The sequence below is a fragment of the Punica granatum genome, chromosome 2 (assembly GCF_007655135.1).
Source record: "Punica granatum isolate Tunisia-2019 chromosome 2, ASM765513v2, whole genome shotgun sequence".
Lineage (NCBI taxonomy): Eukaryota > Viridiplantae > Streptophyta > Magnoliopsida > Myrtales > Lythraceae > Punica > Punica granatum.
In genome coordinates, this window is record NC_045128.1 from 624,070 (window position 1) to 651,409 (window position 27,340).

General features: G+C 36.3%; 4 protein-coding genes and 1 long non-coding RNA gene across 5 annotated transcripts; 1 reads left to right on the top strand and 4 right to left on the bottom strand.

Moving 5' to 3' along the window:
- Positions 1-1,158: 1,158 nt before the first annotated feature.
- On the bottom strand, positions 1,159-2,863 carry LOC116196999 (zinc finger Ran-binding domain-containing protein 2). Its single transcript, XM_031526981.1, has 4 exons — positions 2,718-2,863; positions 2,078-2,415; positions 1,522-1,592; positions 1,159-1,400 (listed from the first exon to the last, which is right to left on the bottom strand). The coding sequence occupies exons 2-4, from the start codon at positions 2,398-2,400 to the stop codon at positions 1,387-1,389; spliced, it is 408 nt and encodes a 135-aa protein (XP_031382841.1). The 5' UTR covers positions 2,401-2,415; positions 2,718-2,863; the 3' UTR covers positions 1,159-1,386.
- An 11,614-nt stretch (positions 2,864-14,477) lies between these two features.
- On the bottom strand, positions 14,478-15,164 carry LOC116196546. The gene has a single exon (XM_031526324.1). The coding sequence runs from the start codon at positions 15,162-15,164 to the stop codon at positions 14,478-14,480; it is 687 nt and encodes a 228-aa protein (XP_031382184.1).
- A 457-nt stretch (positions 15,165-15,621) lies between these two features.
- On the top strand, positions 15,622-18,076 carry LOC116197162 (pentatricopeptide repeat-containing protein At1g08070, chloroplastic-like). The gene has a single exon (XM_031527214.1). The coding sequence runs from the start codon at positions 15,716-15,718 to the stop codon at positions 17,924-17,926; it is 2,211 nt and encodes a 736-aa protein (XP_031383074.1). The 5' UTR covers positions 15,622-15,715; the 3' UTR covers positions 17,927-18,076.
- Positions 18,077-18,381: 305 nt separating this feature from the next.
- LOC116197164 (early nodulin-93-like) lies at positions 18,382-19,588 on the bottom strand. Its single transcript, XM_031527215.1, has 4 exons — positions 19,378-19,588; positions 19,143-19,204; positions 18,890-18,965; positions 18,382-18,784 (listed from the first exon to the last, which is right to left on the bottom strand). The coding sequence occupies exons 1-4, from the start codon at positions 19,469-19,471 to the stop codon at positions 18,687-18,689; spliced, it is 330 nt and encodes a 109-aa protein (XP_031383075.1). The 5' UTR covers positions 19,472-19,588; the 3' UTR covers positions 18,382-18,686.
- A 1,531-nt stretch (positions 19,589-21,119) lies between these two features.
- On the bottom strand, positions 21,120-21,727 carry LOC116197434. The gene is made up of 2 exons (XR_004155040.1): positions 21,504-21,727; positions 21,120-21,370 (listed from the first exon to the last, which is right to left on the bottom strand). It is a non-coding gene; the product is annotated as an uncharacterized LOC116197434 (long non-coding RNA).
- Between the last annotated feature and the right edge of the window lie 5,613 nt (positions 21,728-27,340).

Below are 27,340 nucleotides of genomic sequence, written 5' to 3' on the forward strand. Positions count from 1 at the left end.
GCTATTCAATCAAAGATTCTGTTCGGACTTGAAATGCATGATTTGAAATTTAACTAGATATAGGAATTGTATGTGAGAAACTTGTTCCCCATTGGATTAATGGTTTGGGAATATTACTGCATTTCGAACGCGAACCTAACAAAATAAAGCTCTGGATACCATTTTTTGAACCGGTGGAGCCTACCATTGTGCTCGTGATGAATGGTTTAACCATTTAAGCAGATAAGTGCGGCAGGAATATATGATTCTATACCATATATACATCAAAATATAGCATTAACTAAGCTCCAAAATTAAGGGACAGAAGAGGTCAGCGGAAAGATTCTATATGAGCATCTCATGCCAACAGCGATCATCTTATTCCAAACTCACTGGTCGTAACTGGAACTTGATGATGCGGCACATTCTTCTCAGACCAAATGATCGTAACTCGAAATAGCAAACAAACAGAATGAATGTGAATGTCCTGCAACAATGAAGAAACAGAGAGAAGAAGAAGAAGAAGAAGAAGAAGAAGGTTCCTGCAATGATAATACCAAATCTCATATATGCATTTCCTTGAGTGGCTGAAAAAGTCAAAAATTGCATTTACTCAAAAACTGCACCCAAAAAAAAAAATCCTGGAACAAATGGAGGAGACTAGAATCTGCTGAAAGCTGTTTAGTGGATCAGAGGGAAGTGCCAAATATATATATATATATATATATATATTCTTTTTTTTTATTTACTAACTGACCAAGTGTACTTGGCATACAGTGAATGTGGTTGACCCATAAATCTCTTCTATCTTGCCCCCTTGATCTTAAATTATTACTTGAAACAAGCAACCACATCCTCAGCTGAATCAGGCAACACAAAGGCAGAGAACATCAGGTTCGTATGCGTCATAATTCAACTCTTGAAGATTTGATGCCTAAAGGGATCATAAATTATGGCGGCGTCACGTGAAGTGAACTACTCAATGGCAGATTCCAGGGGATCGATTGGTGTTTTATCATTCTGTCCTTCACCAGTTGAATCTAAAGCTTCTTGTGGTCCAACCTTTTCCTATTTTATCTAGTTTTTTTTTTTTCCAGCTTATGTCACCAACTTGATGGTTCAATAAACATTATTCAAAATTAAAAAAAGATGTTCCCCGAAAGCACACACATTAATACATTGAGAGAGAGAACAGATGGATTGCACATTGAAGATAGCCCTTTGAAGGTAAAAAGTTCGAGACCCTTGCGGGATTACAATTTTGCCATGGATATCCAACGAGGGGGGAAACAGAAAACTAACAAAGCATCAAGCTCCCTATGGAAGTGAGGGAAGGCAAAAATTGTGGCATTCATATCCCAAACCCGATGGATTACGTTAATCTCGTTTTCAATTGGTCCATCGTAATTACATTGCACCACCTGGAAATGGAACAAAAGTTTTACATCACCAGTCATTCAAAGAGAAGCAAATATACCATGTGATTATTGTAAAAACTTCAAGATTGCAGCCAGAGGATGATATATATCAAAAGAATCTTACCAAATTCCCTTGGTGTCTTGCATTTAAAGCATTCCGTCCTGCTTGCGTAATTGTGAACTCCACAATCATATCTGCAATGGTTTGGAAATTCACTTGCGAAGATTAGTAACCTTTTTTAGATGGCAAACTCAAGAATGAACAAAATTGTCCGCAAGCTATGTACGGATTAATCATACTGTAGATTCCATGAAGAATCAAAGAGCAAAAACAAAATTCCAATTTTATCAAGACTGAAGGCAATGTACTTGGATTTGCTTATTGTTTTGATGCTTTCATATCATACCAAGTCAATCTGATGATGATTTGAAACTTTTGATCACCTCATAGCAACGATCTCATGAGATATTGCAGAAAAAGAACAAGATGATTTCTTTACCGATATATATATATATATATATATATATGCTTCACTTCGTCGTTATCGTTTTCTCAAGGGAATAGTCAATATTCCCATGGAAGAACATTGAAATACAAGGCACGGCTTTTCTTAATTAAGCCATTTTGCCCAGCAACTTTTAAAGCTAGAGAAGACATACCATAATGATAAAAGACTCACCTAGGACAAAGCCAGTCTCCGCTCTTCCATCCCGCGGGTGCAGCTCCCTCAGAGACCATCATATTGCCACCATACGCACTCCCATAATCGTCCTTCAGAGCGCCGCACCGATAGCAGGTCGTCCTGCTGGCATAGTTGTGGGACCCACAGTTCATAGCCATGCAATACCAATCACCCGCCAAGACTTCAGTTCGATTGTACAAGTAGGTCGAAACGTCTGGCCCACCAAACTTGGGGTATCCGCATCGTTGGCACGCATCCCGCTTCTTGAAGTTCTGGTGCTGGCAAGCTGCACAAAGCCAGTCTCCTCCCGACCAGTTCATCTTCTCTTTTTTTCTCTGCATTGGGATATTAAAGATTAGTCCAAACTAGAAATTAATCGTGGAAATTTGATTTTTCACTTGGCATGGAGATTGAGTATATCTGATAACCATGATAGTCATAAACCTCGTATATTATATCATCTGCTTTGAATAATATCTTGGGCAATCATCTATTGTATGAATTGCCGATTCACAATCTCGTACGTACGTGTATTCAAGAGAATCATTTTGATGAATGCACAGGACCTCAAACATTCGATGTTAAGCTAATTGAAATAAAGCAGAGAAGCAAGAAACAGAAGACATCGGAAGCTTACCGAAGTGAAATGTAAGGATACTTGAAAGAAGAGAAATACGGAAGAAAGTAAGAACAGAGCAAAGACTGGCTAGAATTCTCGTGTGCTATCTCAATAAATGAAGAAGAGAATGCCAATTGCTGTTGGTGGTTTTGAAGCTGAGGAGGAGAAGCCCTATATATATGCCTGCCACCAAGGTCCTGAAGTGGGCCCTCGAAATTATTATTATTTATTGTGTTTTATTTATGTTCCCCCGCCCTACTTTCCAATGTTTTGATTTTATCTTGTTCCTCTGAAGATGGGATTCCAAAAGTAGAAACTCGAAAACCATCATAGATAAAACCTTCTTGGGGGGGAGGTTGGTTTATAAAGGTGGGAACTTAAAGTGCATGCACAAGCACATTAATGCATGCAATTGCATCCATCCAAAAATGACTACTATACTCAGCAATAAGGGTTGATTCATGGAATGATGCTGGTTCTTTTTAAATAAGGTTTCAGATTCGAATCTTATTAATAGAGAAAATTCTTAATTGGGAGAATTTTATTCGTTATTGAGCTGGCCAAACTTGAAATATATTAGTCATGGTCCGTTAGGTTTCCGGATACCAGAATACACACCGAAAAGAAAAGTAACTACTATACCCGCACTTTTTTCGATTATACGGAAAGTTAATGGGTCTAATACAATAAATTAGAAATTTTAATAGCAAATAAAGATACATAAGTAGTCTCACAACAAGTATAGAATTTAAAAATTTTTAATTACCATATAAAAGCGTCTGCTACTTTTCTACGACCATCTTTGATCTATACTCTCATTGTTCTATACGAACGATTCCCATTGCATTATTGGAAAGAGAGAAAAAGAAAGGGAAAAAAAAACTCCTAAATGGGCAGACATTTTATTCTCTTTTGCCCCCATCCAGTTCCCACCCCGCCTCGACAGTATAACTTGTAATTAAGCTAACTAGCTAGGGGAAGTTTTAATTTCTCTCGGTTAACCGATCGACGCGGTTAAAAGAGTCAATCAAGATGGAAACTCGCTTATTTTAGTTCTACTATATATGTCTAATTAACGTGTTGCATTCTTCTTTCATGATAGATTGGTAAATTACTTGCATGAACCTATTCAAAAATTAAAATTACTTGGTGCATGCAAATTCACAAGTTGAAAAGAGAATTTCTTCTTCTTTTTTTCCCCTTACCCCTCTCTGCATACAATTATTCTCTATTCTATATGCATGGGGTCTGACATGGCTTTGATGTTCACATTTTCATGTCATGCATGGCTTCTCTGATCTCACCTTTTATAAATTCACATCTATCCTATGGGACTTGCAAATAGACCTTCCCTGAGTAAAATCTTTTATCATCAAGTCTTATATATGTAGTCGTGGGATAGGTGAAAAGGTTCAAAGGGAATAGAAAGAACACACATCGATCGATTTTGATAGGGTTTTTTTCACTCAGTGGAATCAATTCCCTTATAATGCGCATCCATTGCCAAATTCCTTTTCTTCCCCCCACCTATCCACAACTTTTCTAGCAATAATTCAAATTCCCATTGTAAAGATTCATATCCACTGATCTCTTCCCGATCTCTTTCCTCCTCTTTTGCTCCCCCCCGTCGTACCATGTGCATCCCATGCATTAATAGCAAGCCAAAACGAGATTGGCAGGCTGCAGCCAATCTTATTTACCGGAAATATAAAGGAATTCTTCTGCTGATTGGATTGATCAGTGAACTTTGCATCTTATATATCGACCGATCTTCATCGCTCTCATGCTCCGCGTACAATAGAACTCTCTTCTTTTGAGAGATCTTATTGGGATTATTTTACCCCGTCTTTGTTCCATTTTTGTTTTCTTGTAATTGTTCATTTTTGTAGTGCTTCTTAGCTTTCCCTCACATTTAATGGATATATAACATATGGCTTATACATATATATAGGACATCATTCAATGTTCCGTAGGTGACACGCATTGCATGCAGTTGTATAAATGTATATATATATATATATATATATTCATTCTTTTATCATCGTGCTGGCTAGGCAGATAATATGCAAACCCAATTTGTTTGCACTTGTGAAACTTGACGTGTGTTATACCAAAGGAGAAAAGCTCGACAAGTGTGTAGGAGATGGGAATTTGTATACAGAGCAGCATGATATATTGTGTTCGTTTTGGATTCCTTGGACCCATTTGCACGAGTCACGTGTCTCCTTATCAAAGCCAAGGCAGACAACATGGGATGAGGAGTATTTTGACTGGAAATATCACATGACTTTATCATAAAATAATTAATTTATTTTTAGTCGAAACTCTGCGGCGAATGGACGCCGTCCCGTATGGGGCTCAAAGTGACCAACCAACCAGAGAGTGAGAGAGATGGAGTGTTACTTAATAAGACCAGACTTGGTTGGTTGTTTGTGCCCCCAAATGTGACGATACCAATTTAATTTTCTCCATGCAACTCAAAAAATTGAAAAATATATATATATATATATATTCAGCTAGTCTCATTCTTTGATAGAGATTGCAATCTAGTATATAAATTTATTATCAAAAGAGAGAACATACATCGGTAATACTTTTTGAGTTAGAGCCCCTTCTGACTTATTCTATAGATCATTTCCTTTTTTATATAATTACTGTTAATATTATCATTCTATATAGAGTTCCCCGAAATCTTATGATTTTGTTTCATTTTTTTTTTCAGTGTGAATCATAGTATTCAGAAGTCCAATTGGACCCTGACTAATTCAGTCAAGCCGGGTCGGCTCACTGAGGTGTAAAACTCTCTCAGCGTAAATTTTTTTGTATTCACAAGGACTTGAACTCGAAATCTTGCTTAAGTGAAACAAGCGTTGAACCACTTAAACTAACTCATGTCGGTATATTTTGTTTCAATCTTTCTTTGGGTTGTATGAGAGGGCAGAAATGATCATAGTTGCCAAAAAAATCCGCCCCGTTTCTATTTTTTTCAAGCAGCTAACCTAGCTATATAGTATTATACATATATATGTATGTATCTGTACAGATTGCAATGCGTACATATACTTGAATCATGCAATGAAGAGCAACTCGAAGATCATTTGAGACTATGAGTTGCCACAAAATCCCCCCCGTTTGTACTTTTTCAACAATTAGCCTAGCTATCATCTATATATATAAAATTGTATCCGGCACATTAAATAAGTCAGAAAGGTAATATTTTAAATATTATAAGGTCATAAAAGTAAATGTATAAATAATATTCATGATTAAAAATAATATCACTAAGAAAATAATGCTATATTAATGATATACTTATATGAATTAAATGCAAATAAAGAGTGATATAGTTGTAAATATATACAATTAATCACATACATACACAGAGAAATAAATAATAATAATTTTTAAAATAATTGAGTCATTTTAACTAAAATTATTCAAATTTCAACTAATTGCATATATATGTGTATATATAAACTTGACTGCAATTAATGGATTAGAATGTATATATGCCTTACAATCAATATAAAAATCTTAGTAGAGAAGTATTATATATATATGCAGAGAGAAATAAATTACAGTTAATAATTTAAATTGTTAAATATGATATTAAATAATATTAATTTTCACCACCCAATACTGATAAATCGGGTATAAAAGATAAAGTCTACTAATTATTTGTATTAAATGGTCACATAATAGTATTTTTACCATCAACGCCAACGCCAATGCCAATCAATGTAGATTTTACTGCCAATGTTGTATAATAAATAGGGCATAATAGTAAATGTATTGTAATTCATAGATTAATATGTTAAATAAAAATTAATTAATAATATGTATTATTATAAATAAGAGTAGTAAATATGAAAATGAAGAATACATTAATTCAAATCATTATTGTTATTTCAATAGTAAATAAATATTCATAATCTTAGGAGAATAAAAAAATTATAATTACATGAATTTAAACTTTATTGAATTATGTTTTAAAACTATTGGAAATCTTATAAAAGCTCAATTAAGTAAATTTCTTATGGAAATAATTGATTCATTTTAGCTAAAATTATTCAAATTCATGAAATTTAATATATGATATTTGAGTAAGAATAGTACAACAGATAGTGAAATTTGATTAGAGAATAAAAAATCAACCTCAAAACTTATTTTTGTATAACTCATAAGAAATCTCAATTAAGAGAATATATTGTAGAGTACAATAAAGAGATCAAGATCTCAAGAGATTACCCACAACGGCAAAAGTTATAGTTACTAATTGTTTATCGGATTGAAAAAATGATAATTTTGAAAGCGTTACACCACAATTTTTCTTCTGCTTCTCTAATATATCTATAATATATGAATTGATCAAAATTCTTAAAGATATTTAATATGATTAGTAGATATTGTGTACTACAAAAAAAAAAGAATATCTTTTCATGAAATTTTTGAAATTAGACAAAAAAATTAAGTTTAAATTATGTAAATAAAAATAAATTTGTCGTGAAAATTCCGTTCAACTCTTCAGCAAAAGGACCTAGTTTATATATATATATATACATATATATATAGATTGAAATGACGTATATATCTTTGAATCATGCATGCAATGAGGAGCAACCTAAAGGTTATCACATATCCCTAAGAATCCTGGCTAGCTAGCTAGCTCTCGTACTTCTTCTTCTTCTTCTTCTTTTCTCTTTTTTTTTTTTTTTTTTTCTGGTTACAAAGAAGATCCTAAACCTAATACGATAAAAAAATCTAACTAACTAATAAAAAAGTATGAGTAATCCTATTAGATATAGAATCTGCGACATCTAGCTCTTGTATTTATTCAGGATGATGAAAGGATTTTCATCCTCGATGACATGTGATGAATTCCCTGGTCTCATGTCCACATAAGCAGAGATTAGGGAACAGATGCTTGCGTGTTGACCTAGGGTTTGATAAGGTGGAATCTTCATCATCACCCAAAAAAAAAAAAACTGCCCATTTATATATCGCAATATATTATAACCAGACATGGTGAATATTCCGCACGAGAAAAACCTTAGACAAGCCCCTCCTATTCCCACAGAGTCTTTATTCTCTATGTGTGACCATTCTCCAAAGAGGGTTTCCTATCTCTCCTCAATAATACATGGGAGAGAATGAATCGACATCTTAAAAATGTATGGGCGCCTTATATATGAGAAAAATAGCCGTTACTTTTGAATATTCCTCCTTTTCATCCCCCCTTCACCACTTGATATTTTCAAGCAACATTCCCACTAGTACTTGCCAATTTGCTAGCTAGAAACCTTAATCTCTGTCTATTGGATTATCCCTTTCGTAATCGCATGATACTCATCATCCTTTCCTTCAATTAAATTAGCTTCAACGTATATGCATGCATAAATAGAATTCTTATGAAATGTGCGTACGGTATTATCCATCTCGTAAATTGAAGGTCCAACTATATCATAGTCATAATTAATCTGTCTAGCTAGCTAGGCTTTACAGATAGACGATTAATTTAAACAACCTATCTCTTTAAGTAAAATTCATACGATGTTTTTATTTATTCCCATTTACATGCGAGGTATAACTTTAGTAAATGAAGTCATTGTTATCAAACATAATAGAGTTTCTCTATAAAAGCAAAATATATAATGTATACTAGTCATATATAATTGTGAATATTTATTTTTTGATGTCTTATTGTTTTTTCATCTACCAGGAGAATGGAGGATGACTCGACTCTTTTATAATAATTAGACGGCATATTCTCTCTCCTCTTCCCCCTGTTGGCAATGGCTTCCACTTTGGTTTTGATGGGACATTAGAATGAATTCTAAGTGCCAATCTTCTGCACTGATGATCCAAATTGTTGAACCGGCAAAATGTCAACCCTACATGGTTCAGTTTGGAGTTTTCACATATCATTATTATTATAATAAGTGTCATTTGAGAAGGGCAGTGTTGCGTTTCAAGTAATGGGGATTTTGTAGATAAATAATTGTCATATACCAACCCAAATATATATATGAGGGAAAAACATAACATTCTTTTTTGCCACAAAAGCATAACACTTAATTAGGACCTTCTGGCAGAAAAAATAAAAATCATTAAGGCCTTTAAGCTGCTATTACAGGTCGTCTATGCATACATGAAGTCTTTTATTTATGAGAAATTTATCTAAAATGACTCATGATTTATCCGTTTTGTCAAATATATCATATACTTTTTTTTCAAATTTATCACATGGTTTACTTTTTGCATCAAATCTATCCTAACGTTATTTTTTCCGTCGACATCTAACAACCGTGCTGACGTGGCTCTCACGTGGCAAGTGTGGCCCACTATCTCTCCACGAGCCACGTCAGCACGACCGTTAGATGTTGACGAAAAAGATAACGCCGAGATAGATTTGATGCAAAAAGTAAACCATGAGATAAATTTGACAAAAAAAACATACGATAGATTTGACAAAACGGGTAAATCATGAACCATTTTAAATAAAAACTCCTTTATTTAATGACCGTTCAGATTTCGATATAGCATTTTATCATTGTTACCTTGTTGAGTTCCTAAAGCATCATAGACAAACTTTATATTTGTGGGTTTGCACCAATGGTCCAAAAAATTTCAAAAATATTAGACTTTGATTCAAAATATTTTTTTTGCTACTTGTTGATATACAAAATTTCAAAACTATTTCTATGTGGTAAATTCCGTCATCCTGTGTTCGACGCCATCAACAATTGTCACGTACATTATGTGTCACTTTTGCCACAACCAATTATAGTGCGTCACATAATAATGAAGATATAAAATCTGAAAATTTCAAATAAAAAATATAAAAAATAATTAAAATAAATAAAATAAAAAATCTTTTTCTTTGAAAAAATACGCTCTCTCTCCTATCTCTCTCTTCTCCCTCCTCTCTCTTTGTCACATCTCTTTCTTCTCCGTCTCTCTCTCCCCCTTGCCAAAGGATTCGATTTCCTCCGTCCCCTGTTTGCCGATCTCCTTAAGATGGAACGCTTGAACACCAATTCCATCAATCTGTACCCAAGAAGTAACATATGCCTTCTTCAGCTAAACTAATTCGGAATTCAACTCAGAGCACTTCCAAAATCAAACCAAAGCTCATCTCCAACTTCCAAAATCAAAGCAAAAGATGCGAAATTTCAAGTCTTAACATATTAGGGTTTTGAACAGGTATCTGATCCAAATTTGCTACCCCCGTTTCATCAACAAGAACTTAAAAAAATTAGGGTTTTGAACGGGAATCTCTTATAGGATCGAGTGTTACCTGGCGAGTGAGGTTGGTGAGAACGGACTGGACGAGCAGCAGCCGATCAAGGGAAGCGTTGTCTTCCCCTCCCTCTCCACGCGCAGTGCTGCTCTTCTCCTCCAGCTTCTTGTCTGGCGAAGGCGGCAACAGCCTCTTCTTCCCTCTCACGGGCTTCGAACTCCATTTTCCGCCATTGTTCCTAACACCGACACAGTTCCCTTGATTACTGTGAGCAGTTGACACTTCTCTCAGCGGCCGTCTTCCCGATTTCGCTCTCGATGACACATCATGTATATCATGTCAGCAATAGCTGTTGGTCAAGCCCGGCATGACAGAATGCATCGCATAGAAACGGTTTTAAAATTTCGTGTTCCAACAAGTGGCAGAAAATATATTTTGAACCAAAATTTAATATTTTTGAAACTTTTTGGACCAAAGGTGAATATGTATACATGAACTATTACTAATGCATATGCATATTGTGTTCTTGTACTTGGGATAAATTGATACGAAAAAGAAAAATGAAAAGAACAAGGGAAAAAGAAAGCCAGAAAAAAGGAACTTTAGTTTATTAGATGAAATATTCTCGTTAATATTTCGTTCAGTTCCCCGACAAAGCTCCTCCCACTTATCGTTGTGTTTGGAATCTTAGTCATGTCCATAATTGGGGCTAAAATAAAGTCTAGGATTTTAAAAAAAATTATAAATATAATATATATTAGATTTCGTCGGTAATTAATTATGTATTTAAATTTTAACTAGTCCATGCATATATATATATATATGGGAACGATCTATTTTCCTTCTTCCACCACTCACCACGTATTGATTATTTTCTATACAGTGAAAATGAAGAAGTTCCGAATTAGTTCTCCTAGAAATTTTGATTCTAAACTACAGTTTCATGCATTATGATAATTCTCAGACCTACTCTCGTTGGACTGTCGTTTCGCTACAATTTCTTTTCTAATATAGTTAGTCCAAATGTGGTGAACCTGTTACTAGCTCTTAAAGTGTCAAATTGTTTCATTCTCACATAGAGAAAGCTATTTGTCGTATAGTGGTATATACAATTATCTATGAATCAAGAGATTTCAAATTCTCTTCTCACTAATGAAATTTCTCATACTCCTTTACTCAATTTTTTATTTCTCTTTATTTGGGTTCATGTGCCATATATATACATATATATATATATATAAACTAGTAGATATACACGTGCGTTGCAAATGAAAAGTTATTTTATCATGTTATAATGCATACTACTAAAATGCTAAGATATATATATATACTTTAAATTTCATAATAAAATTATAAATATATATAATATTATGAATTATCTTACTGGATAGTAATTATAGTGCATCAAATTAATAAATATGAAATTACTTAACCAACTATTTAAATTATTTTTTTAATAAAGCATAATTACAATGACTAATGACTAAAAATAAGTCAATGTAACTGAAAAATTACCCTTCTCAAAAAAATACATAAATAAATAATATAATAATAACAAAATAATAATAATAATAATAATAATAATAATAATAATAAAATTTATCATACCTTTAAGTAAATGTGTTCAATAATTAATATGAAAATAACAATATTAAATCAAAATCCCAAAATAAGATATAAATGCCATATTTAAATTAGATATTATCGAAAGGCAATATGAATACATATAATTTTCAAAAAGTATATCTTATATTTATAATTCCAAATCCTCCTTGTTATATTAAACTTAAATGTTAACGTAATATGTACAAGTATATATATATTTTCTCTATAGATATCTATTTATAAAAAAAACCATGAAAAATATTTCATCAAATTATTAAATATTTGTTGGATTTTAGAACACATAACCAATAAAAAAAAAGGAAATTTTTTTTATATATATACCAATATCTATACTATTAGTTATATCTATATTTATTTATACTATTACAAAAGTGAAAAGGAAAGATTTGATATAACTTTCACTTTCCTAAAATGCCATTTATGAAATAATTCTAATAATAACATTGCTTAAATTAAGGTTAAAATGGTAATTTTACTTTAATAACAACCCAAGTGGCCCTACTTTCTCTCTTTCCCACTCCGGTGTTATCACAATCGGACCAGACATTGAACCAGGAGAATGATGTATTCATGGGTTTACGGGTCCAACCGGGGTTCGATGGTCGGACTGCACATTTAATTAAAATTAAAATTTTATTTATATTATTAAGAAAATTGACGTTTAACATACATGGATTCAAAAAAATTACATGGAATACATTCATGCAATAGTTCTCTAAAAAAATAATTATCCAATAACTATAAAGGTTTTAAAATGGAGTACATAGATCAAATGAGAAGCATGGCTTGCGTGGTTAGTAAGTGGTGTAGTATTAGTGGCTAGTGAAAGGTCAGGAGGTTGAGTCAAGCCCCAAACATAATAATTTTGAACATTTTTAAACACAAAAAGCAAAGCCAAAGAGCCCATTAAATCAACCGGTTCAAAGAGAGTTTGCTTAAAAATTGGCGGTTTTGTGGGTTCAACGGTCAATCCTACATATTCGATCTTCATTGGGAGTCGGACTGATGAGGGTGCCGGTTTCCTATCGAACCGGCCGGTCTAGTCCGATTTTGATAACAATTGTTCACTCATCCTATTTATTTATTTTTTATTTTATTTTTTTAACCACATCTCTAATTATCTTAATTAAGAAATTAGTGTCACCCAAAGGCTTCTCGATTTTAGTAAGTCGATTTCAAACTTGTATTTTCTTAGCTATATATTTTTGTTATTTGAATTTGTAACTCAATTATTTAAATTTTTAACCTTGTGGAGATGGACATATTGAATTTCTATTAGGCTTATACGTGCTCGGACTCATTTCTACTTAAAAGCTCAAGCTGAAGAGTGGTGATACCCAAGTCTTATATAAACCAATGGATTGATGAGTGGTGGTACCCAAGTCTTATATAAACCAACGTGTATGGATTTTAACATACACGTTGTTAGGTGCCCTTAAATACCCACCCTCAACAATTGACCTCGAGCCGGGCTCTTCTTCATTGCTCGGGCGAGGGGGACTAACACGAGGCGCACTTTAGCTGCATTCGACATACTAGGCCTGGCGTGGTGTGAGTGCGCACACGTGCGTCGGCACGCATACGCGTAATCTAGGTTCTGATACTATATTAAATTTCCATTGGGCGTATACGGGCTCGGACCCATATCCACTTAAAAGCTCAAGCTGATAAGTGGTGGTACACAAGTCATATATTAACCCATGAATTTTCCTTTTCTTTTCCAATGTGAGATTTATCCCATTTTACTCCTCAACACCTGCCCTCATGTGCAACGTGTAATCTATTTCTGCCTACACGTTATCACGTGCCCTTAAACACTCGCCTTCCACAATTGACCTCAAGCCGGGCTCATCTTCCGTACTCGAGTGAGGGGGAACACTAACACGATGCGCACTCTTGGCTGCACTCGGATATATTGGGATTGGCGTGGTGTGGGTACGCAGAGACGTGTAGGCACATATACGCGTAACCTAGGTTCTGATATCATATTAAATTTCCATTGGCTTATACGGGCTTTGGCCCATTTTCACTTAAAAAAACTGATGAGTGGTGGTACCCAAGTCTTATATAAATTAATGGATTGATGAGTGGTGGTACCCAAATCTTATATAAACCAATGGATTTTGATTTATCTTTTCTATGTGGAATTAATATCCTCAACAGGACATGGGTGAGGAGTCGGGCAAGGGTATCGGACAGCAAGACAGAGTCATGTCTCGCACAATGAGCCCCAACCTGATCATTGTTAGAGAGCACTGGCTTCTGGCTTCTGGCTTCTGGCTTCGGAGCATCAGCAGCGGAACTAAGTCCATGGCTCTGGCGATAAGTCCTCGCACCAGTAATGCGAACAGCCCCAGAAAGTTCTTCGTTATTCATGTGAAGTTGGACCTCACGATCCTTGCCCTTGTCCAATCTCACATGGCCACTCACTTTAGCTTGAGTCTGTCCTGCATCTTTATTTGTTTTTTTCCCTTAATGGCCAGGCCACGGTTAGACCTGTTTTCTTGTATAACTCCAGCAGCAGGCCAGGTCACAGGAGCCTCATTCACTTTTTTATCTGTCTCCATCGGAATGGGCTCCCCTTGATCATGAAGAATGGCGGAACGGGATCCCAACAGAACCCCCCTCTCTGGCGAACCACCAACTGATTTACCTAAGTTATTGCCACCTGATATATTTCGCGATTTACGTCCAGGTCTTTGCACCAGCATCCAAGGACCACAGGCTTCCTTGGCTTCTGGTTTGGAAGTCCATCCAGACGAACCAGCACTTGCAGCCGCTACGTGGCCCCTCTTGATTATAGTATCCCTTGCAGTTGCTTGTGCACCCAACTTCTCCCAAGGCAGTTCCGATGATGTGTCCTTCCTCTCCGCCCTTGGGTCACTAAGCGGACATGTCTCCTGCTTATGCCCCTAACGACCACAGCCAAAGCACACCGAATGAATGCCTTCATACTCCACCAAGAATGGTTTGCCCCTAATGCGAAACTTAGCCCGCAGCCACCTGTTGAGATTAACTTCAACACAAAGCCTCGCAAATTTCCCTTTTTCATCAGCTTTTGTATTGAAATCAATCTTGGCAATCTTTTCCAATCGATTAGCGATTCTCCTCAAGCAAACTTCATTATAGTACTCCATTGGGAACTTTGGTATATGCAACCAAACGGCGGTTCTGTCAATTTGAACCTCCTGGGGGTCGAAGTCAGGAACCGAAGGATGCACAGTCAAGTAATGACCGAGAACCATCCGTGGACCCTCTGTCCTAGCGAACCTTCTATCTTCAAGATGTTCAAACTTGACTAAGAAGTAGTCGCTACCGAAGCTAACAGCCACATGTCTCCTTTCGGGTCGCCAGAGGGATTCAAGACGCTTGCGAAGATACATGTAACCAACCCGCCTACCGAGCACCTTAAGCAACAGTGAACCCCACCAAGGTGCCCTGAAACTTTTGATCTCCTCTTTAGTAAACTCAATGTTGGGGCAGACATCATCATCATCATTAGAGAAATCCTCTTCAACGTCACTAGGATCTGGTTCCTCCCACTCAATGTCTTCTGCTGCCGCGCACGGGCATAGAGAAATCAGCTTCCATAGCATCATCGCTTCGCAGCCACAGAGTGTTTCCTCAAAAAGGATATCTTCCTCTGCTCCGAACCCTCCTCTCCAGCCTTATCCACAGCCAATGTTTGCTGGGGACCAAAGAGATAAGGACGAGAAGACATACGTCTTCGGCCGCTTAACCGAGCGTTCGAGGTTTGTCGACCTCCTCCTTCGACGTAATAACCGCTTCCTCCATCAGCAAGTAACCGTTCTGTGTTTAATTATTCCGGTTCCTTGCCGGCCGTGCGTTTCAATATAATTTCTAAATCGATCTACGCCATAAATCAAGGACCAAATAGTGGGCCTACTGCAGGCCCAATCACTCAGTAGACCTACTTTAATCATGAGTTGGGCCAGTTTCGGCCCTATTTCCGGACCCACTTATAAAACCCGACTTCGATTTTGTTCTGTGCCTCCATTATATATATATATATATATATATATATATATATTGCTATGGCGGGTCTTTGCTTGCAACTTATTAACGATATTTCAAATTTTCGCTTCATCTCCATCTTCATCTTCAATCTGCGTCGTATCAAGAAGAATAGATGCTGTCTTCACCGACCATTGCCATTGCACCAGCACCCCTCCATGTTCTCCCTTCCACCGATCCTCCGTACAAGCTCCTGCAGTCCCACCCGTCTCTAGCTCTCCTCTCTAAGTGCAGAAGCACCCGAACTCTTAAGCAGATCCACTCCCAGATAATCAAAACTGGCCTTCACAACACCCAGTTCGCTCTCAGCAAGCTCATCGAGTTTTGTTCTATTTCACCCTGCAGCGACCTTGCCTATGCTGTTCTGCTCTTCGAGTCGATCGAACAGCCTAATCATTTGATCTGGAACACGGTCATTCGGGGGCATTCCTTGAGCGATAGCCCTGCTTTGGCCATTGATTTTTTCGTCCGTATGATTGTCTCTGGGGCTGTACCGAATTGTTATACTTTCCCATTTGTCTTGAAATCTTGTGCCAGATCGGGATTAGCCCCTGAAGGGAGACAGGTTCACGCACATATCTTGAAGCGCGGGCTCGACTCCGATGTCTTCGTCCACAGCTCTCTGATCAGTATGTATGCACAAAATGGTGACTTGGAAGGAGCACGCTTGGTGTTCGATAAAAGTTCACACAGAGATACTGTCTCTTTCACGACTTTGATGACGGGCTATGCCTTGAAGGGCTATATGGATGATGCAAAAAAGCTGTTTGATGATATGCCTCGGAGGGACATCGTATCCTGGAATGCCATGATTGCTGGTTTTACGCAGTGTGGTAAATTTGATGAAGCATTAGAAACTTTTAGGAAGATGCAGAGGAAGAATGTGTTACCGAATGAGAGTACAATTGTTACTGTCCTTGTGGCCTGCGCTCAATCAGGTCATATTGAGCTTGGGAAATGGGTACACTCCTGGATTAAGGATCAAGGGATGGGTTCGAATCTCAGGATCGTTAATTCCCTCATTGATATGTACTCCAAGAATGGGGATCTCGAAAAAGCCCGTTCCATGTTTGATGCCATCCAAGAAAAGGATGTGATCTCATGGAATGTCATGATTGGTGGTTATAACCACATGAACCACCACAGAGAAGCCTTGGAGCTCTTTCGAGAAATGTTACTACAGTCCCACGTGAAGCCCAATGACGTCACATTCTTAAATGTTCTTCCATCGTGTGCTTGCTTATGCGCTCTTGACCTAGGCAAATGGATTCATGTATACGTGGACAAGAACTACAAGAATTGTACAAGTACGTCCTTGTCTACGAGTTTGATGGACATGTATGCAAAGTGCGGGAACATAGTTGCAGCTGAACAAGTTTTCCGCAGCATGGAGCATAAGAGTTTGGCTTCTTGGAATGCAATATTATCTGGGTCAGCAATGCACGGAGAAGTTGAGAGAGCTCTTGAACTTTTTGATGAGATGCTGAATGAAGGATTTGAACCCGATGAGATCACTTTCGTTGGAGTTTTATCTGCTTGCAGTCATGCTGGGTTGGTGGAATTCGGGCGCAAAAATTTCACTTTGATGGTAGATGAATTCAAGATCACCCCACAATTGCACCACTATGGGTGTATGATCAATCTTCTTGGCCGAGCGGGACTGTTCAGCGAAGCAGAATCCATGATCAGATCCATGGATATGGAGCCAGATGAGGCCATTTGGGGTTCGCTGCTCAAAGCTTGTCGTATTCATCGACAGGTTCAGCTAGGTGAAACTGTTGCACAGAATCTTTTCAAATTGGAGCCCAGCAACCCTGGGGCTTATATTCTTCTATCCAACATCTATGCTGAAGCTGGAAGATGGGATGATGTCGCGAGGATAAGAACGAGACTGAATGATGTGGGAATGAAGAAAGTCCCTGGTTGTACATCGATAGAGGTTAACAGTGTTGTACATGAATTTCTTGTTGCGGATAAAGCCCACCCACAGAGTGAACAGATATACAAGATGCTGGCTGAAATTGACGGTCTTTTGGAGAGGGCTGGGTTTGAACCTGATACGACCGAGGTGCTATACGATATCGATGAAGAGTGGAAAGAAGGTGCACTGAGTCAGCACAGCGAGAGAATTGCAATTGCTTTTGGGTTGATCAGTACAAAACCTGGAACTACCATCAGGATCGCTAAGAACCTCCGAGTCTGTCGGAATTGTCATTCAGCAACGAAGCTCATGTCAAAAATTTTCAATCGGGATATAATTGCTAGAGACAGGAACAGGTTCCACCATTTCAGACATGGTAGTTGCTCCTGCAAGGACTGCTGGTGAGCTATTGCACTGTATCGGAAATGCATATGCTTATTGAATAGTGATGGAAGAAGTATGTACAAATGTGAAGTTCTGCATATAATATTTATTATGTCCTGTAATAAGCTTATTTTTCTATAATTAAAGCAAGAGCTTGAAGGGTATTAATTAGGCGTGCCTCTAGATATCCATTGGAACTTTTGGTTTGGTTGCTCGAGAAGAAAAACTAGAAAACAATGACGGATCATATTCTTGACTTCAATCTACTCATAAAATTTGATGAACTACACAATAATGCATAACAAGTGATAAGGAATACTTTCAATTCAAGACTAATATGTTAATCTCTGTGCTTGTCTGGGGTTGAATTTTCGGTTATTATATATGTTGAAGATATCAGGTAGTAACGAATTATTCCTGAGAGTTAAATCAGATTCATCATTAAGGATGCCAAAAGAAGATATAAATTCATGCACTTATGGTAAGAATGATCTCTTGTTTACATTGGAATGAAAGGAAACATGTGTTGCATTTCATTTTTGATTGCTCTGATAGCATAGTACAAAGCTGCTCCCAAGTCCTGGATAGGAGTTGGATACATCTTTCCCTTCCTTAAACAAAATCCAAGGAAGTTCCCATCATCAATTCACTACTTATTTATATTTATATATATATATATGTATATGTATATATAGATATAGATAGAGATAGATAGTGACTGATGGTACCATCATATAGATACATACAACTGAGGTAACTTCATGTTACGATTCTAATTTCTTCATGCTTCAAAGTTAGAGGGTTGTTGGTTGAAGGAGTTCCTCCTTGCTGTTGCCAAAACTGTCTTGTCAGCAACTATGAAGTAAGCAGCCCCAGCCACTGCCATAACAAGGAGGAGGCCGAAAAGAGATGTTAATTGTTATGCGCGAAATGTAGCGGAAAATGTTTGAAGTTTTTTTGGTCGGAATCGGTTTATAATGGAACCTGTGGAGATGATGAGTGCTTGAGCAGTGTGGTTGAGGTTGGCCCTTGCCCATGGCAGCATCCTTGCACTCGCCAACTGCAGAAAAATAAAAACAGAGAAGATCACTAGCTTGTTCAGAAATATATCCCGTCACCAGAAGTATAAAGGCTTCGGAGCAGCTCGGCTTCGTGCCCACCAATCCATAGAAAATCCCAGGAAAATGTGTAATTAGATAAGAGCTCCTATATAACAAGTGCAAGGATCGGCGCTTACGGTCGGGATGGCTGTAGCGATTCCCGCAACAACAGCTGCCTTGGCTCCTGCTTTTACTCCCTCTGTCACATGCATACATAATATGTATTAGTGTCAGTCTCGAACGACTTCTTTTTTCTTTTTTTTTTAATACCAAATTCATGCTCAGGAAAGTGAAATGCAGCCCACATATATATATATATATATAAACTTCCTCTCGACGGTTTTATGTTGTTAATTTGATTTTGAACAATACCATGAGCGTAACGTTTGGCCATGACAAGCTTCTGGTCGAGAGAAGCCAAGCTGGTTTTCTCGAGGGGAGACTGGGCTGATGATTTGGTGGCCATTTGGGTTATGGGTGGAGAAGAAGATGATCTTACAAGAAATGGATGAAGAAGAAGATCGATCAATACTTAGAATGAATGTGACCTCGAGATTTGCTTGAGGGAGAGAGTGAAGTGGTGAATGCGTATTTATAGAGAGTTTTCAAGACAACAGAGAGAGAGAGAGAGAGAGGGTGGTTGTAGTTTGGGGACGGACAACCTTAGGTGTTAGGAGAGGGAGGGAGGGAGAGAGAGAGAGTTTGATGGTTTCATCTGAATTCTAACGTCAGAGTCACTTGTTTCGCTCTGCTATAATCAGCCGGTTTGGAATTCCTCTGTTTTTTTCTGTGGGGTTTGGCAGCAATAGTTAGTTCTTCATTAATATTCAATTCAATGATGAATCGTACTACCAAAGGAAGGAAAAATGCGATATGATTCATACGGAATTACTACGACTTTCGCGCGATATATTACCGCGCCCGATGGTGGAAAGTCGGTGAGGAACCGGGTAGCTCGTTTCTCTCTGGGTTTAGGCGCTTGAGATGTGGAAATTCAAAACAGATCATCAACCGTGTCAATAATACTGCTACTTGCCCGTCGCTCACATTTTTAGTTAGTTAGTTGTATTGCTTGAGGGAAGTCTTTTCCATGGGCTCCTCTTCTTGGAGTACCCCAGTGATTGTTTTGTACTTGCGTGAGTGGTAATTAATTTCCATATATGTTTCCCCATTCCATTATTATTTTAAGTAACGGCACAAAATTTGAGAAAGGTTAGGCACTCATAAAGAAATGGAAATGGGACCGGCCACCTCCTAGACAATAAATTAAAAGAATCTTTTTAAATCTTGGGGAGACGAGATACTAGCTAGATCGATTTGATTAATTAATGGATGCCTCACGTGGTAATTGTCCGTTCAATGTATGAGCACTTGGAAAATAGTACGACCGGGTCAGCTTCATCTCATATATATAGTACATGTCAAGTTCGGTTTCTGAGGTATTAAAGCCATGCATATATAACAAAGCTAGCTGTGGTTTCGGTTTTGATCCTTCGATCAAGTATTGTGTATGATAGGTGGTTTGGATGGATATATATGTGTAGGTAGCTGCAGGTACAATACTGTACAGTTTTTGTTTGTGTGTGTGTGTGTGTGTGTTTTGATGAGGATGAAAATGAATAGAGAAGGGTGATGAGATATGATATTGCAGAAGAAGGCATAGCAACACATGCCTTATCCAATTCCAAGTATATCACTGACACATTGAGACATAAAAATTGGCATAAAGCAACTAAATATATATATTTTTCTTTGCCCCTTTATTTATTTATATTTATATATAATAATTTATTCTATCACATGGACAATCTTTTTTTGAAAAAAAAAATAATTAAAAAGGTTCTGTTTCTTTTTCTTTCTTTCTTTCGTTTTCTTTTTTTCCCCCCCCTCACAGTAACAGGGAGTAGGCCAAGGCCGCTGGTATTAGGACAAAGCAAGCTGGTCTCGAAAACAAAACCATGGGTGGCCCTTGCCTTTGCTTGCTTTAATCCTCCAGTCATGACGCTTTTCTGTAACCTCTGCAGCTGCAAAGATGCATCAGATACGCACAAGTGTCATCAACCAAGGGCCCAGATTTTGTCTCTTTCTTTCCGTGCAGCTGATCCCACCGCCTCTTTTTTTTTTTTTTTTTTTTGGGTACTGGATTGGATGTTGCAGCTGATCTGATATGATCCACTACTACTGTTGGCAAGCAACAGGAACTTTGATGCATGGTTTTCTTGAAATAAATGTTGATTGCTTGGTGGATTTCTCCACTTTCTGCAGCTGCTTCTTTATATATTAGTGAATGAATGAGTGGGTGGCCTGTCGGGGCAGCTGGTTGATGGGTTTCTTGAGACTTTTGGGGAATTTGTTGGGACTTCGGCTGCCATAGACATAGTTAAAGTCACTTTCATTAGAGATTTTTTGGACCCCTTGCTTTGCATTTATACATACATATAATACACGTTTATATATGTATATATTTATGTCCGTCCATTCAGTCGGAGAGAAGAAACCTTTTTTTGTCTTCTAATATGATGTAATGTTTCTTTTTCGGGCAAGATAGGGTCCCCTCTCTTCTTGATGATGACTCGAAGGACTCTGGCCTCTTGCACGCCCCTAATAGATTCAAGAATCAGTGGGATCGATCAACAACAAAAAAACAAAACTCTCAAAGTACAACATCATGTTACTTGATTTCTAGAGCTTAAAATGCCTAACGACTAATATAACTATAAAATAACATGATGTGGTGATTGTTATCTACATTTCGGTAAGGAAAATAGGTCCTCAAACACAATGGGAGATGTGGTGATGATTTGCATATAATATATTCACACTCTTTTTCGACGTTTTCCTCATAGCTAGCTAAAGTAGTTCCTAGTGTTAGCGTGGACTAGCATGCATGTTTATGGGTCGAACTGGGCTGGGCTTGGACCCTACTTTCATGGTCCGACCCGGAAAGAAAGGCATTGAACTCTTGTCCAGCCCGCAGCGCCTCCTCAAGGAAGTCCAGTCTTATAGCCCATCCAAAGCCGAACTGGGCTGGGCTTCGACTATGCCCTGCTCGACTTTTCCCAGAGAGCCCATTAGGCTCACGATATATCCTGGAAGTCGAAATACGCCCCGATCTCCCGGGGCCTCCCGACCGGCTTAAATAAATGGCAAAATATCGATGCATGGAAGGGGAATCCCAAAGAATAACAAGGCTCTCACATTTTTTGTTCGGTTACAAGAGGCACTCATATCATGAGTCTAATATAATAAAATAGAAATTTTTACGGATAATAAAAAGATGCGAATAGTCATATCAAGAGAATCAAACTTAAAAATTACTTAATTGTTATATAAGAACGTACATCATTGTGCTATTCTGTTTTTAATATAGCCCTTCACGTTTTCCTTTTGTGCTAGACTATTGCTATCGCACGTGAGAATGGGTCCCACTAGACCTACTGGGGTTATTTTTGGGGAGGGAGATAGACAGATAGTGGCGTGGCAGCTGAGTAGTGGACCGACGGCCCATCTGACGTGGCAGAAGCTGGGTTGGCAAAACTACGACCAAATCGGAATCAAAAAGGGGCCGCAACGAACCGACAGAAACACAGCATGCGGACTCTTCTTAACTGAAAAATTAAATTTAAAAAAGAAAAAAAGAAAAAGAAAAAAAGACAGCATGCTGACGAAGGATTGCTTTGGGTTTCAGGGTTTTGCAGGGTGGGTGGACTCGTCGGGCTTAGTTGGTGGTCCCCGTAAGTATGAAATCCTCGCGAAGCCAGTAATAAGATTCCAATTCCAGAATTAGAATATGCCAAACTTGATTCTTAAGTTATTACCATGGGAATAAAATGAAAGAAAAGTCATTCGTGTTGTTTATATATATATATATATATATATATATGCAATTGCATAGCATATATTCTCTTCTTTTATAGTCGATAAAAAGTTTTTATTATGAGTAAATTAACTATTTAATCCGTTAAAAATAGACTTTACATCAATTTGATTCCTCGATGATTTTTCGCATCAATTGTATCTGTGTTGTATCAATTAGGTCCCTGACTTTTGAAAGAGTTCCCCGACTAATTTGGTTACATCAAAAAATAGTCCTTCTGTCCATTAATCTATCAAAACTCAATGGAAAACAAGTTTTACACAGTGTTATCAGAACCGGACCGGATGATGAACCGGAAAGGGTACGGGGTCATGGGTTTATGGGTCCAACCGGGGGTTCGATGGGTCGGACCGCTAGTTTATTTAAAATAAAATAAATATTCATATTATTAAAAAAATTATGATAATTAAGATAAAAGTATGATGATTTTAAAGAAATATAACAATAGTATAAGAAAGTATCTATATTTAATATTTCTTACTTCAAAATAAATATTTTATTTTAATAAGTACTTAAAAGTAGAATTAAAAGAACAAAAAAGTGGTGGTGGCTTGGTTGGTAGTATGCTAATATGAAAAGCAAGAGGTCATGAGTTCAAATCCTTACACAACCAACCAATTTTTACATTAAATAGGAAACCCATAAAAACCCATAGAACCGGCCGGTTTAATGAAATTTTACTTAAAACCGGCCGGTTCAATGGGTCCGACGGTTCAAAGCTGCCATTTCGGTTTTTAGGCGAACCGGACCGGACTTGGTGCCGGTTCCCGGTCCGACCGGTCGAACCGGCCGGTCCGGTCCGGTTCTGATAACAATGGTTTTACATCAAATGGGTCATTATCACCTTTTAAATTTTTTTTTTCTCTCTCTCTTTTTCCCTCCCTCGATAGCCAATGAGGGGCAAAAAAGGTTCTGTCGGGCTCCGCCGTGGAGTTAGAATGGACCCCTCCACAATGCTATACTTCTATCCATATAGACCCCCTCCACAATGCTATACTTCCATCTATATAGAACTAAAGATATAGATGATAAAAGAGAAAAACTCGTCAATTTGGTCACAGAGGGAGTTAGAATGAACCCCCTTCATAATGCTACTCTCAGGTTTGGTTTAGTTTTTGAATAATTTATCTTATTCAACTCAACTCAACTATATTCTTAACAAATTTAACAATACAATCATTGTTTTTTTTTTATATTTTTCTATAATTTAATAATAAATTTTATCACATACTTTTTAAATCATTTTTATAATTAATTATTTTAATAATAAATTTTTTATCTACTTTCACATCTATATATACATAATAATTTTTTAATATTAAAATTTTTAGCTACTTTTCACATCTACATATGCATACATATATATATTATCACACATTACTAGATTTATCAACACTTTTAATCATTGCATAAAATCAAGTTGAATTGAATAATTATTTAACTCGAAAACTAAACGCAAGCTTAACCCTTCTATTTAAATTTTTTCAATTACTTTGGTATCGATTACTTAATTACATTTTAGTTATAACTATTTATCAGAACCTTTTTTTTTGGTTAATTTCATATCAACACACATACTATCTCAATAAAATTTGAAACTACGTTTAATATTATTGCGTAGGGCGGATACGAACGCTAGTATATCATAAATGATATAGTATTCTGCATGTTGCCAATCCGAACTGCGGTTTAAACTTCTGACCATATTATCTCAAACTTCACATGCAAAAACATATATTTATTTCTCCCGTGAACCTTCTTCGTTTTCTAGTCGACTTTTATGTTAATTGATTCGTTAAAATCATATAATCTCTTATATTTTTGTCGTGTTTTTTCATTTCTTAATTAAGAGAGATCAATCCTATTGTCCCTCGACCATAATAAATATAGAGAGAGATGAGGATATGTGATGACAGTTGATAGCATCTTTTTTTCTTTATCAAAGATTTAGAGTGTGTTTGAATTGAGAGTTGAATTGAGTTGAGTTGAGTTGAGTTTTGATTTTAATTGATTTGTAATGATTGTATTGTTGAATTATGAGAAAAAGTGTAAAAAAATAATAAATAATTGAGAGAAAATAATGATTAAGTAATGATTGTGTTGTTGAATTGTAAAAAAATAATAAATAGTTGATAGAATTTAATATTAAAAATTAAATTGATTGGTTAAAAATATTTAAAAAATAAAAAAAGTAATGATTGTGATATTGAATTGAAGATAAATGGAGTTGAGTTGAGTTGAAAATTGTTGTGAATCCAAACACACTCTTAACTAGGCCCGAAAGATTTTTATGATATGTTAAAACAGGTCCCTTCGCAAATCGAGGAGGACACATGTCAAGCTCAGATTTTTTTCTCCTTTTTTAAGAAAGAATATTAAATAGTTCTAGGAGTTACGTGCCATGGAAGGACAAAAAACAAATCATGACTCGACTGGTAAGATAATTGCTTCCACGCCTTGACAACCCAAATTCAAATCACATCATCCTCTTCCTTTTTTTCCCCATTTTTCATTTTTTCTCCTAAAATGAATATACAATATGATAAATTTAAATATACAAATATATATATATATATCTACAGGGATTTGTTGTAACGCATGAGATATTGAAATTTGAATAATATTATTGAATATGATAAAGGGTGAATTACACTCTTGGTACAAACTTTATTACCAATGTAACATTCTAATACAAACTTTATTACCAATGTAACATTTTGGTACAAACTTTAAAAAGTATAAAAATGTTTTAAATCTTAAAAATCATCTACATTCCATCAATTTTGGGCTAACGATGTTAATTTTTGCTGAGGTAGTCGCTGACGTGTAATGTTTGGACAATGTTGATCTTACATGGCAAACATATATGATATTTCTATATTAAAAATAAGTATAAAAATATTATAAAATTCAAATAAATAAAAACATCAGATTTAGAGTTAAATAAAATAAATAAATTATTAAAATATAATTTTCAAAAAAGTATAATTAACAAAAATAACATAAACTATTTTAAAAATCAAAGTAAATTAGGTTAAATTACAAAAATTAAAAGATAATTTTTTTAAAAAAGAAAGAGATCTTAGTCTAGACTAAAATCTCGACTGAGATCTTTCCTAAAAAGGGGTGGGAGCATCGCCGCCCCTCAGCCCACCCCTAGACGGTGGTTCGAGTGGGAGCACCCCACCCTCGATTCGACAGATCATCTTTGAATCAAGAGTAGGGATGCCACCCTCGGTTACCACCCCTCCCACAAACCGTGGTCGCTGGAGGTGTTGGAGCCCGCTAACGACCACATTGAGGGGTGGGGTGGCAAGTGGGGGAGCCCTTAAACCTATGATTCCATCAGGAAAAAATAGAGGAAAAGAAGAAGAAGGAGGAGGAGGAGGAGGAGGAGGAGGAGGAGGAGGAGGAGGGGGATATAGAAGAAAGGGAAAGGTGAAGCAGAGTGGAAGCAATTGACGGTGACGGGGAAATAGGTAAGTGATTTTGCTTTCTAGGTTTGCCTCGAGGTTTTACTGCTCTTCAACCTCTCATCCTCCTCATTTTCTATCCTATTTTTTTAAAAAATAAAATTCGACTAAATCAGAGGGGTGGGGGCGTCACGACCTGCTAGCCCACCCCCAGACCTTGGTCACCGGCAATGTTTGATCGCCGATGACCTTGGTCTTGGGGTAGGCTAACAGGCAGCAACCCCCTAACCCTAATTGACTAAGATCTTAGTCGAGAGATCTCTCGACTGGGATCTCTCTCAAAATTTTTTAATTTAATTTATTTTGATTTCTAAAAAAACTTTTGCTGATTTTTAATTATAATTTTTCAGAAAAAATTATTTTAATTTTAAATATTAAATTTTATGTTTTAAAATTTATAAATAATTCTATTTTTGTTTATATTTTTAATATAAAAATATCATATCTATCCACCACTTAAGATCCACGTCGTCTAAACATGACCCGTCAGCCACCACCTCAGTAAAAATTGATGTCGTTAGCCTAAAATTGACAGAATATAGCTGACTCTTACGATTTGAAACAATTTTGTACTTGATTGTTACACTTTTTAAAGTTTATATCAAAACGTTATATTGGCAATAAAGTTTGTACCAACAGTGTAATTTACCGATATGATAAAACTTAAAATGGTTATAACAATCGCATTATTTTTCAAATATAATCTAATTAGAAACTCAATTTCTTTTTAACTTTAAACAAATTATTAGAATTTTTAAAATGTATATGAACGATTTTTTTTTCAGGAAAAAAAGTATGAATATATGAAAGAATAATGATGAAGTTGAGTATTTTGTATCTAATATAATTTTTTAAAATAATCATTAATCGTATTAATTAATGAAAACCAAAATGATGTAACACGAGAGGCTTTGAGCCTTTATATTATATATTTATTTTTATAATAAATTTTATTGACATTGTACTTATAATAGAACAATCATAT